Raw genomic sequence first — 13,758 nt, forward strand, 5'->3', positions numbered from 1 at the left:
TGCAGAGGGTGTTTGTTTGGGATCTGGATGAGACGATTATTGTCTTCCATTCTCTGCTCACAGGCTCCTATGCACAAAAATATGGCAAGGTAAGACTGTTTTACTGTGTTTACTTGCTACGTTAAGTTTACTGTTCGTAAAGCTTCTATATGTATCTACGCTTGACTGCCCATTGGGTTCACGAGCAATGAACCTTCACATCATGCCAGATTTAAAGCTTGAGCATCAGTTTGACTACTAACACAACTCATAATAGATCATCCATAATAACTGAGCCATCGAGAGGAGGGCCTAATCTTGAACTTTACAAAAGGTGGGCATGAAAATAAAGCCAGTGTTGTTTCTTGAACCTTCAACTCCCCAAGTGAGTCTATTCATGTGGATACTCATTTAAAAAATCTGGTACAGAAAGAAAACGAAAATTGTTACAGTAGAACAGGAGGTAAACTCACCCAGTTAAGTGATGACACCTAATGTTACGCATTATTAGAGGTGTGGCGTGTTGGTGCTGACACCAGCAGCTGCACCCAGCAGCTGTCTGCTAAGCTGCACCTCAACTATGTAACGCAGCCCTAAGTACACCAAATGATTCGATAGTTTGTGCAGCTAGCTTTAGCAGCAATAACTTGTTAAATTGTTTGATGTCCACAGCACTTAAGTGGCGTTTAGATCTGGACTTTGATTGCCTTGTTTGTTTGTTTGTTTTTTCTTTTTCCTTTTTCTGTCATTCTGTTGTCGATTTGCTGCTGTGCTTGAGGTCATTGTCCTTTTTGTGACCCAATTTGGGCCAGCTTTAGCTGCTAGACACATGGCCTCAAATTTTACTCCAGAACACTTTAGTATACAGAGCGGTTCATGGTCAACTCGATGACTGCAAGGTGCCGAGGTCCTGTAGCTGCAAAACAAACCCAAATCATCACCCTGTGTAACCGCTGTGGCAGACAGTTGGTATGAGGCATTTGTGCTGATATTCTGAGTTTGATTTTCTCTAAACATCACACATTATGGCCACACATCTCCACTTTGGTCTCGTCTGTTCAAAGGACATTGTTCTAAAAGTTCCTGTGGTTTGTTCAGAAGCAACTTTACATCCCTAAATTCTGCCTCCATGTTCACCCTGCCCGGGAGCCTTTCTTCTGGTAACACTTCCAAGCTAGCAATTCTTGTTCAGTATTTTTTCTAATTGCATTGTCATGAGCATTTAGTATGCTACCACAGACCTGTAAAGTCTAAGATGTAGCTCTTGGGGTTTTGGCTATTTGTCTGAACATTTCACGGTATAACTTTAAGGTGAATTTGCTGGGGAGATTTGGGCACACCTGAATGATCTGCACTATTAAACAACTAAAATTCCTGCTGTTATAAGGGCGCTCACACTTGCTGCATAGTTAATCAAGGGTATACTTACTCTCTTGAAGAAAATTATATGGTGGTGGTTTACTGTTCAGGCTACTGTGCCCTGTGGTGTAGTGAGGTGTGGAGCTTTTTTTGGTGGTACATGGCCACATTCTGAAAACACATCCCACCTCTTCTTTATATTTACAGGTGGAAAATAACATTAAATGCTAGGTTAAATTTTAGCTTTGAAAATTAATGTTTTCTTGAAAAGATACAATCAACATAGATTAAAATTGGTAATTTACCATAAATTGGTAAATTATATAATGTAGTGAGGATCTATCAGTGAAGCAGATTTTTAGGGACCAATACTCCACCTTCATACACCATCTCTGAAACCAGACTTTCCATCCTTACTTTGATTTTGACAATGAGCATGCAAAGTGAATAAGCTTCATTTGTCTCTGTAGATTTTTCAAAATGACATCAGCCACTTCAGGAATGTTACGGTCAATTTGGGATGATAATCTAATGGATTATAAAACAAGTCTTTAAATGTAGCTATTAATAATTGCCAATGCTTTCTTTAATTGAATGATAATTGAATGTGCTAATTTCTTACTTGGGCTGATGTTTATTCCGCTTTTCTCTGTGAACTTATTTGGTGGTCTCTCCTTCTCCCATAACAGCATCCCTGTTTATAGTTCCCTTTATTTTAATAAAAAATGTTCTTGGCACTGATCTGTGGTCGTCCCGCGTAGCCAGGGCTGCAGATTTTTATTGGGTGATGTCGTTTCCTGTGGGCACCGGCGTGGCCACCAGCCCGCCTGTACGGGCTTTGCATCACAAATCCGTTCTGATATTGCTGTTTGGCAGTCAAACAAAAGCTGGCACAGCGCACGCACAATTTGGAGCCCGACTTGCATTGAGCCATAGGAGCCCAGGCTTTTTACAAATAGGGTTTGCAGGCATTGATGTGCTTCCTAGTTGTTCTGCATTTGTGGACTTTAAGGTTTGGCAATTGGGATTTAATGGGCATAAGACAGGCCCTGGTGAGTTGTAAAATGCCATGTTTAGAGCGAGGGCACACGTGGTCTTGATGGATAATTCAGCCTCTTTGTGTTGTATTTTCTGTAGAGAAGCACTGAATTGAATGGTAATATCAAGAAGTGAGGTTTTGCATTTGTCTTGACTTGCAAACTAGTGAATTAGATGTTTCCAAGAACTCAAATCGGGGTTTAATGTACCCTCTCATAGCACGCCACGTCAGATTACCCGCATGGCTCATGACAACTGGCAAATCATCGGCATTAAAAAAAAAAAAGGATATGCCTCCTAATATTTGCCTGAAAATATTTGCGAGAGAATTTTTTTCACCTCGTTTTCTGCCGCTGCCCTTGAGAAATATAGCAGCAGCTGTGTCTGTTCACACCTCACCCAAAATAGTGTTTACACTATTAACATAGAAACCACAAGACCTAAGTGCCCCTCTCATGGAGCTTTGAGGATACAGCTGCTCCAAATGATGTTTTGCCTTTTCGTCAATACAAGCATAGACGTCTTTATCACACAAGCCAATCTCACTCTCTGTTTCTTACTATACTTAGTATGCTGCTCACATCATGAGGAAGTGTTGAGTTTCCAGAGCTTAAGTGATACCAGCGAAGGTGAAGAGTGCATCTGGATTTTTGTGCAGTAATATTATAATAGTTATTTAGCAATAACAAGTAAGAGTTATTGACTTTTGTATGCGCGTAGAATATAGCCAGTGATGAGTCATAGTGGAGATTTAACAGATGCTCTTCAATCTCTGTCGTTCACTGTGTGTCAGAGATAACAAATTTCAGTAACATGTGTTGTTAAGTACAGAACTCATAAGTATATGTGGTGACAGTTTTGATTAAATGAAAAAGACTTTAGGCGATCGTCCTCAGTCTTCCTCACCGTTAGCAAATTTCTGATTTAAGATGCACATCCTTTTGCACTTTCTGACACTCATGAATGCCGCCAGTTTCTCTCGCTTTCCGTGCCTGAGCACCTCGCCCCCTCACTTTCGCTCTCCTTCCTGTTAGTTTCTTTCTATTCTGGTCGTCTGACAGCGTCAGCGAATCGTGCGGCAAGCTGTCGACCCTTGCTGACCTATCACAGATGATGGTTTTTGCAGCTGAGCGCTAGCCTGGCAGTGCAGGCCGCGTTCTCCAGAACGCCCGCACACACACACACATAGACACACACAAACCATTCACACACCACATACACTCCAGGCATCTCCCTTTGAGGGTACCTACAATTTGCAACACACACACATGGAGGGACACAATCTTGCTCTCCCCCCCTCCCCCCCCTCAAAACGTAAGGAATGCTGATGGGACAGAACAAGTGCAACCTGTCTGTCAGCGTCTGCAGTGATGAGCGGAACGTACCAAGTATACAAATAGGGGTTTGTTGAGGGTGGGGGGTCTAAAATGGTTTTTGAGGTGGGAGTAAGTATTAACTCTGGAAACTTGTTGTCATGTTGATGTCATGATGATGTTATCTTCCTCTTCTCTTAGGACCCTCCCATGGCGGTAACACTGGGTCTGAGGATGGAAGAGATGATCTTCAACTTGGCTGACACACACTTATTTTTTAATGACCTGGAGGTGAGTCACAGCTGTTAACATTGTCAACAGTTTTTGCTCCGTCTTTAGCTTTTGCACAAAGCGTAATGTTGAGAATGTCATTGTTCCACTGATTTGATATACACACCTTATCATACACCAGCTTGGACTGAGCAAACGGTAGGGCACACCACTGTCAAAATTCGTGCTCACAGTCACATCTAAAGCCAATTTACAATCAACAGTTATCTTAACTTTTGACTTTTAAGTTGATACATCGTCTTCTCGTTTATCTGTATTTGTTTCTCTATTGTTTTCTCTTGTTCTTAACTAATTGTGAAGCACTTTGGTCAACTCTGTTGCTTTTAAATGTGCTATAGGAATAAAATCTGAAATGAACTGAATTGAATTAACATAATGACTTTGGGCTGTGGGAGGAAGCCTGAGGTCCAAACCATTACCCAGTTAGATACAACTGCTGCCCTCTAGTGGTGAAAATGAAGTTAACATACTGTAAATGTCACAACATGTCTATATTCTATCTTCGGCACATTGTGCTTGCAATAATTGTTATTTTTATGTGTATCTGTATACAGGAATGTGATCAGGTGCATATTGATGACGTGTCATCAGATGACAATGGCCAGGACTTAAGGTGATTATTTAAAAATTAACTTTTGTGTAAAGTTGTAGTATTCATTCATTTCTGTAGATCATATATTCAGATAAACATTAACAACATTTGTCCAGTTTGTATTTTAATATTAACTTGATGACTAAAATTTTAAAAGTATGTAGATGATACTTAACTGCATTCTTACAAATAAATGCTTGCCGTTATGTTTGTGATACCAATACCAAAATACAAATAACCATCTTGTTTTTTTTTTCTACCAGAGCAGATTTCCAAATAAAACATATTATTATTATTGACAGTACTTACAGTTTTGCAACTGATGGCTTCCATGCAGCTGCAACCAGCGCAAACCTGTGCCTGGCTACGGGCGTCCGCGGTGGAGTCGACTGGATGAGGAAACTGGCCTTCCGCTACCGACGAGTCAAAGAGTTGTATAGCACGTACAAAAACAATGTGGGGGGTAAGCCAATCAGAATAGACTCAGAACGGAGTTGAAAATGAGTTTTACTTTAGTTAAACTCTACAGGAGTTGAAATGTTCTAAAATTATATTCACACCCTGTCTGGGAAAGGGGGGAGCATTCAGTCCTGATCATCTATAAGATGTTAAAAAACTGTTTTGTTTTGGGGGGTTTTAACTTTGTATAGGACTATTTAAATATTAAAGTTAATTAATAACAGAATAGAAGAATAGAAAAGTCCCATGTTGTCACAGGGAACACTGTGCAATGAAATAGTGGAACAGTATAGACACAGATACAAATACAGCAAATACAGCTTATTTTTTAATGCTCAAATAAAATTGGAGTGCATTGTAGAGTGCTTATAGAGTAAAGAAGTTGGTGCTGTGTTTTAGGTCTGCTGGGTCCTGCTAAGAGAGACGCCTGGCTGCAGCTCAGAGCTGAGGTGGAAGCTCTGACTGACTCCTGGCTCACCCACGCACTCAAGTCCCTGTCCATAATCAGCTCCAGGTGCCACTTTCCATTTTATTTCCACGATTTACACAGATGGCAATGTCTCTTCTAGTCCTCTCTTCCTTTGATTTCCGTGGTTAAGAGTTAGGGTTGGAACTGAACACCAGTGGACACTAGAGGCACTCGGGAATCTATTCATGCATTTACCTACCCACCTCCACTGTGCATAATATGGCCTATTCTTTCTCTTTGTCCCTCAGGAGTAACTGTGTAAATGTGTTGGTGACCACAACACAGCTCATACCAGCGCTGGCCAAAGTTCTCTTATATAGTCTGGGATCTGTTTTTCCTATTGAGAACATTTACAGTGCAACAAAAATAGGTAAGCACACGTAAACACACGCATCTGTACTCATGCGTACACAGTCCATGAATTTAAAACAAAGACTAAATTAATGATTTCATTCATGGACTGAATTAAATAATACAATATATTGTGGAATAGAAGTCATAAAATAGTAACTGGATAGATACAGTACTGTGCAAAAGACTTGAGTCACTCCTCATATCTTTGTTTTTCTAGGAAAATGGGAAATAGGTGCAATGATTTATTAAAACATGCGTAAACACACACGGGAAAACAGTCCATTTGTACAATTCACACAAGTTTGAAAGTCAGTGTTTAATATGACCACTTTTATACACAGCCTGGACTCTCTTATTTAGGCTTTCTGGTAGATTCCTTGAGCAGTCATCAGGAATAGTTCTCCAGGCTTCTTAAAGACATTCAAATCTTCCCCTCTCCGTCAATAGAGTGTGTGTGTGTGTGGGTGTTTTAAATCCAGGTATGCTTTTACTGCATCCTTTCCTTTTTTTATGCTTGAATGACTCATAGGTCAGTGTTAAGATGTTAAATGGCTTAACAAGCAAAAAAATCATCCCTGTGAAAATGATCAGATATAAGAACTCGACTGAAAATGATGAAAAAGCTGCAAAAAAATAAATAAATATCGAGACCATTGCTAAACAAACTGCAAGATAATCTGGATAGCTAGAAGCAAGTAAGGGGTGACTCAAGACTAATTTAAACGTGTGCTCTTATACTACTAATGTCAATGATTTTGATTAAAAGGGAAGATGATCTTTTTGAGGTGGATGACGTCACACAATCCGAAACATAGCTCCACCCAGCAGATGTTTCATTTGCCACATTAGGCGAAGTCACCTGTGTGGGTGTAGAGTGTCTTTAGTATGACTCACTTATCCCCACACTTACAGTATTCTTCCAGCACTTATATCTGCACTCAGCTCGTGCGTTCCCGATCTGGCCTCGACACACATGTCGCTCAGGCTGCACGTCTACACTCTGAACGGACTCTAACCTCAGCTGGTTGTGACAGTGTACCGCAACCATGGCTAGTGCTGACTTACTGAAGAGTGGAAACAAAACAACTCAGACTGGGGTTTGGGTAGAAAGATACAACACTCAGGAAATGTATGTGTGTGTCACTATGTGATATGCCTTGATTCAAACAGATGTAACAATCTGATATCTTTAAAAACTAGTGTTTAAGGTCAGATGCCACGCCACTTCTGGGTACGCTATTTTTAACTATTAAATCACTAGACATCATCTTGTGTGTTTGTGTGTGTGTTCACTTCACCCTAGTACGCACAGCTCTACCTCTTCCTGTGTTTTATTTCCATCTAAACAAAGGAAAAACCTGTGAAAGCCATTTGTTTGTCTCCAGGCAAAGAAAGCTGTTTTGAGCGTATAGTCTCCCGCTTTGGCACAAACATTACATATGTTGTGATTGGCGATGGAAAGGATGAAGAGCATGCCGCCAGCCAGGTAAACAAATGACACCTGAACTTTGACCCCTCTGACCATGTGACCCTCCTTCCTCCCCCTTATTTGTTTTTTGCAGGAAAAGAGAGTTGCTTTGAACGCATAATGCAAAGGTTTGGCAGGAAAGTAGTGTATGTTGTAATTGGGGACGGTGTGGAAGAGGAACAGGCGGCCAAAAAGGTAATGGACCCGCAACCTCACCGTGACCCCCGCCTACTCAGCACAGCGTGTGCTCTGATTGGACGAAGCCCGCCTTTCTTTGCTGCTGCAGTTTTGTGTTGGTCCTTTACTTTTTCTGGTCTACTTGCTTTGGTTTTTGTTTTGTTTTTTTCATGGAGTGACAGGAGACTTTTGCAGCCGTCAGAGTGAAAATTTGAGAATGAGCCTCAGCTGCTGATGGATATTTTGCACCAGCTTTTTCAGCGTCAGCTATTCCAAATTTGTGTCAATAACAGATTTTTATTAGATTGACATTGGCATCTGCAATTGTGTAATGAATGGCTGTGTAAATGTACACGCTGACTGGGCTGTGAACAGCCTCATTTGTTCAGAGCAATGATCCTGCCGTATCCTGTGACGTGTCTCCTGTTATGTGTTTTTAACTGATGTTGTAGTTGTATAACAAAAAAAAGGGAGATAAGTAGTGATCTATTTTAAGTTTGCTACACCAGAATATTTTCTTAATCCTCTCTTCTACAGCTTTGGGTTTCATTCATCGTGCTGGGTGCTGGGGTTGTTAAAAGATGGCTTTGCATTTTGGGATATACTCTTTTTTTTATTTTCTTACTGAGCACTAAATACATTGGATTTGGATGGTTTTCAACATTAGCATCATCTTAAAATGGGTTCAGTCCCCCTCCTGGCCCCCATCAGTCTACACACAATACTCCACAAGAACCTAGTATAATAGGATTTTGAAGTGTTTTGTCAAGTTATTAAGAATAAAAACCTGGAATAACCCATTTGCATGACTACCCTTCACTTGTGTTAAAGCTCCTTTGGCAGCAGCGAACGGAAATGAACCTTCAAGCTTTCATTTGAAGATTTCTCCAGTTCTCCTTAGCAAAATTGTTAAACCTCAGCCAGCTCTGTCAGACATTTTCAGGACTCTCCAGAGGTGTTTAGGTCTGGACTCTGGCTGGGTCAGTCCAGGAGTTTTCCCAGAGCCACTCCTGTGCTTTTTTCCTGCTGAAATATAATCCTGAGCACTCTGACAAAGGTTTTCACTCAGGATTTCTCTATATTTTCTGCCTTCATCATTCCCTCTATCCTTACTGGTTTCCCAGTACTTGACAGAAAATTACTGATGGAGCATAATGCTGCCACCTCTGTCTTTGACTGTAGGATTGGAATTAATGAGGTGATGCCCAGTGCCTAGTTTCCTCCATGCGTCTGTCTTCATTTTAGATCAGATTGGATTACTGTCTTAATGAATGTTTCTCCCATCCCTACAAAGGATTTTATTCATAGTGACTACTGGGTTCTTAGTTACATGGCCTCCGTCCCAGTTACGGAGTTTGGCTGAAACAAGGAGGACATTTAATAAAAGTAGGAAGCGCCACAACTGTGAGTGTCATAACAACAGGTTTGTTATCATTCATCCATTCATCCATCCATCAATCTTCTGCCACTTATCTGGCACTGGGTCATCAGTCTATTCACAACACAGGGGTCATGTTTACCTCTGTAGCATCCCCTTTTCTTTTAACAACAGTCTGTAAATGTCTGGGAACTGAGGAGACCAGCTCCTGGACTTTTGGGAAAGGAACGTTGCTCCATTCACACAGTCCAGTGTCATAGCATCAGAAATGCAGGCTTTCGAACTGAGCACTCTGTAGTCCATTTTACCAAAATTTTGATTCATCTGACTGCAGAACAGTTTTCCACTTCCAAAACTGAGGTTATTGTACTAAAAATCTTAAAGATACAGTGTCTAACCAGATGCTTACTCTGGATGGCTTTACCTTGGCCTCCAGTAACACTGGGATGAGTCTTGGAGTCTTTTTTCACCAGGATGTCTCCTTCAATGCACATATTAAATATTGTAAGGTAAAGACCTTACAATAAAAAGCACCTTGTGGCAACTGTTGCTGTGATTTGGTGCTTTATAAATAAAACTGAATTCAACCTGATGCTCTTTTCATACCCAATCATGTTAATGGACTGCCTCAAGTTAACTTGATAAGTAGCAAACTCTTCATCTAGATATTTGTTTTAGCACCACTTTTAGGCTTTTCATGTCCCCATCCAAACTTTTTTGTGATATTTCGCTGCCATCAACTTCAAATAAGCCAACATTTCTCATAAAATGGTATATTTTCTCAGTTTAATATCTTTATTAAAATATGGGTTTATGAGATTTGCAAATCATTGCATTCTGTTTTTATTCACATTTCACAGAGTGACCCAGCAGTTTTTTGGGGTTACGCATGAAGACAATATTTCTGTCTCTAATTTTAGTACAGTATCACAGGACTCTGAAAACTCTGTTTTGTTATTGTGGAGTATTATGTGTAGACTGTGTTTATTAAAAAACTGGATTCATTTCAAGATTAGTCTAAAACATAATAAAATGTAGAACAGGATGTAAAAACTTCCCACATACAATTTTGGCACTACTGTTAAACCTTTTTAGGAAACTATTGACTTCAAGCTACAGTCAGCAAAAAGTTAAATTACCTTAGCATAAAGGCTGGAAACATTGGGGAAACTGGTGTTTTAAAAAGTAAAAATTTCTTAGTCTTTACAGCTCACCAATTTAGTTATATCTTGTTGATTTAATTATAATGAAAAAAATATAATATATAATATTTTTATAAATATAAAGTCAAAAACGACAGCTGCAGGGATTTTCTATGGGTTATATGAGTGTTTCAAAGTAGAGGCTAGCATCAGTCAAAGTAGAGGCTAGCATCAGTCAGCACAAATCTTGTTATCCTTCATACATTTTTTAAAGTTCTTTGTACGTATTATTGCTGATACATATATGTTACAATTAAGTTGATGATATTGAGAATTGCCCTTTGTAGATTTTTGTGCTTTTTTTAAGGCTAAGGTACCTATTTTTAAAATTTTTATGCTAAGCTAAACTGACGAACCGCTGGCTGTAGCTTCACCAAGAGGGGAGAGATGAATGATATAAATTGTGTCATCTGATGTAACCTTCTGAACAGAAGGATAAGCATAATTCCCAAAATGCCACCCTTTGTCTTAAAGCCTTAGAAATGCATGGATTTTTGTTTGCAGTGCAGCTACAAGCTACAGTAGTGTAGCTTGCATGTGGTTAGGCGGTGGTGGTGTGCAACAGTGATAATTGTACGTCTGATTTTAATGATGTGTGTCCACTCCGCAGCACAACATGCCTTTCTGGAGGATATCAAGTCACTCTGACCTGCTGGCATTACACCAAGCACTGGAGTTTGAGTACCTGTAACTATTATAGCAATATGGACTCATTGCATTGTCACATGGACACGGTCAGCCAGGCAGCCCCTTTCTTTTGTATAACTATTTAAGAACACACGACACTGCAAGTGTTTCTGTGATTACTTTCGTTTCCTGTCTTGTTTTTGAATGTCTGGATTTACAAACTCGTAACGGTCTTAAGAGGTTAAAGGAGGTAAAGAAGAGGAAAGTGGGATTAGGAAAAGGCTATCCGACACATCCTTGCTCAGCCCCCCTGGTCCTGATGCTGGGGACAGACCTCTGAAAATCCAGTCTGCTGTTCTTGCAGCTGTAGCAGGCTAAAACTGTCAAGGCTTAAGACCTTCCTTGGACTGGGAGGATTTTTTTTTTTTCCCTTGAGATCTAGTTTGTGGTCAGAGCACCCAGGTGGAAATGAGGACTTGTGGCATCACTTGGGGGGGAAGATCATTGGCTATGCATTAATTTGAAGGCTTCTCTGTACAGACCATATCATGTATACTGGGATAACAGCTTTTTTTGTAAGGGTTTTGTTCCCAGTGGTATAATAATCACGACAAAAGAATGCAGTCTGTGGTAGAAATTTGTGTAAATTATTTACAATAAACTTACATGACAGTGGTAGGGTTTTGGGGTTGTTTTTCTTTTTCTTTTTGGTCAAATAATTGGAAATTTTGAGGCTCTTTTGTTTTTTCCTTCTGGTTTTTGTATTTTGTTTTCTTTCTGGTGGGTGGGGCTTGAAGATGTGCGTCATGATGTGTTGTGCCTTAATGTGTTTGAATGTCTTTTCTTTATTCAGAAATGTCTATGTATGTAGATATAAAGGAGAAAACTTATCCACATGACCTATGCATCTTCTTTCATAAAAGAAACAAGATCCTTAGCACAACCTGTGATACTCTGAAAATAAAGTCACAAAATAACAGGGCTATAATAAGAAGGGAGAGCAATCTGTTAGTGAGCACACTGAGCCTAAAGCTAGAGTTTAACATCCCTATTGTGCTCTACCTGAACAGATTGCCTTTGAACCTTATACTGCATACCTGACTCCTCTTAAGGTTATTTTCATGGTTTTTGCTTAAAAAAAAAACATGAAAACCCAAAAAACAAACGCACACACCACACAGGTACCATTTCCTATTCTGCTGATGTACTGAGAGAGATGACAAACAATAGAATATTTTGATTTTTTTTTCTAAATTCAGAATAATAACTGTCCCATATTCAATATCCATTTTATGTACATTGGAGAATTCTAGGCCTTTGTTTTAATTTGATTACGGTTTATTTATTGCTCATAAAAACCATCAGAATACTTGATTTCAAGCAGTATAAACACTCTTTTGGTCTGCTCAAGTACCCACAACCTTAAGGAAGACTGCTGACTTGACAGTTCTCCGGGTCATGATCATTAACACCTTCCATAAGAAGGGTAAGCCACAGAAAGTCACTGTTGAAAGGCTGGTTCACAGTGCTGTATCAACAGATATTCATGGAAAACTGACTGGAAAGGAAAGTTGTCGTAGGAAAAGGTGCACAAGCAATGGGGATGCCCGCTGCCTTGAGGGCATTGTCAACAACTTGGGCGAGCATCACAAGGTGGACTGGTGTCAGTCCAGGAGACACCAGATGGAAAGAGGCTACAAATGTCACATTCCTCATGTCAAACCACTGCTGAACCAGAAATGCGAGGAGCATCTTACTTGAGCTGAGGAGGAAAAGAAATGGACTGCTGCTCTGTGGTCTCAAGTCATCTTTTCAGATTAAAGTAAATTTGGGATTTTCGTTTGAAAATTAAGGTCCCTGAGTCTGAAGGAAGAGTGGAGATTCACCCAGTGAAGTTTTTTCAGTCTGTGATTTGGATTTTCATGTCAAATACTAGTGTTGATGGTAGTCGGTCCATTATGTTTTATCAAGTCCAAAGTCAATACAACCATTTACCAGGAGATTTTAAAGCACTTCATGCATCCATTTGCTTACAATCTTTATAGAGATGCCAATTTCCTTTTTCCAGCAAAACCTGGCTCCTGCTTGCAGTACCAAACCTAATGGCTTCCCAACTGAATCTAACATGAACACGTGTTCTCTGTAGAGTTGCTAAAAGTCAAAGGGAAGATGGAAAAATAATCCGACACCAAAATACAGACAATCTGAAGGCTGCTGTCAAAGCAAACTGGACTTTGATTATCAACTCAGCAAGGCCACAAACTGATGCAGTAATTTGAAGCAAAGGAGACTCCATTGAGTTCCATTTAAATGAAGCTGGGCATTTCTGTATTATAAATTAATGATCTTAGGAAATATTCTAATTATCAGGCTTGATGTATGATTTCCTTGAGTTATAACCCATTATAATTAATCCCAAAATCAAAGGATTGAAATATTTCAAGTCATACTTGATAAAAGAATTATGCAACAAACTCGTGATAGTCTGGCTTTTTGGTGTACTCTATTGTAACCTGAGGAAACGTATGCAAACCTGCCAAGCTGCACAAGGTAAATGGTAAGCTTCTCGTGCAAAAGGATTTCACATGCATCATTTTATGTAAAAAAAATAATTAATAATAATACATAAGCGCTGTTTATTAGAACTGGTGGTTTTCCATGTCATTTTTTGACACTAGTACTATAGCAAATAGAACAATCTAGAAAACCAATTACTTCGATGGTATTCATCTCAACTATTTCATTTCTCTCCAATTAGGTAACTTATTCCTTTATATTCTTTCTTGGATAATGTTCCATTTAAGTGCTTTCATTTGATGTTTGCGTTTTAACATTTCAAAGCTCTGTCCAATGTAATACATTGGGAGGCATTCAGTATTACACGAAAAACAATTTATATAAGTTTTTAAAGATGTTTTGAAAGCTTCAACAATGTTCATTATCTGACTGGCTTTTTAGTTTTCAGTCAAACCAGCTAACAGACAGCAACACTCCATGGAGCCTAAATCATAGTAAGTGGACTCAACTTGAGGTCAAGTTAAGGTCACCAGGA

The 13,758-nt window shown here is 39.5% G+C and overlaps 1 protein-coding gene across 6 annotated transcripts in view; it reads left to right on the forward strand.

The window, feature by feature from the left end:
• The window catches only part of eya4 (EYA transcriptional coactivator and phosphatase 4), a 50,410-nt gene extending 38,805 nt beyond the window's left edge, over window positions 1-11,605 (forward strand). For 4 of the 6 annotated variants that reach the window (XM_040018516.1, XM_040018519.1, XM_040018517.1 and 1 more), the window contains 8 exons: window positions 6-89; window positions 3,891-3,980; window positions 4,535-4,593; window positions 4,875-5,035; window positions 5,431-5,545; window positions 5,749-5,870; window positions 7,417-7,517; window positions 10,690-11,605. In XM_040018516.1, coding sequence (XP_039874450.1) covers window positions 6-89; window positions 3,891-3,980; window positions 4,535-4,593; window positions 4,875-5,035; window positions 5,431-5,545; window positions 5,749-5,870; window positions 7,417-7,517; window positions 10,690-10,770 — 813 coding nt within the window. In that variant the 3' untranslated portion in view covers window positions 10,771-11,605. Of the gene's footprint in view, window positions 1-5; window positions 90-3,890; window positions 3,981-4,534; window positions 4,594-4,874; window positions 5,036-5,430; window positions 5,546-5,748; window positions 5,871-7,239; window positions 7,341-7,416; window positions 7,518-10,689 lie in introns of all 6 variants that reach the window. The other 2 variants (XR_005694133.1, XM_040018515.1) reach the window with 2 other exon arrangements.
• The last annotated feature ends 2,153 nt before the right edge of the window (window positions 11,606-13,758 follow it).

The sequence above is a fragment of the Simochromis diagramma genome, unplaced genomic scaffold (assembly GCF_900408965.1).
Source record: "Simochromis diagramma unplaced genomic scaffold, fSimDia1.1 OVJJ01000802.1, whole genome shotgun sequence".
Taxonomy (NCBI): domain Eukaryota; kingdom Metazoa; phylum Chordata; class Actinopteri; order Cichliformes; family Cichlidae; genus Simochromis; species Simochromis diagramma.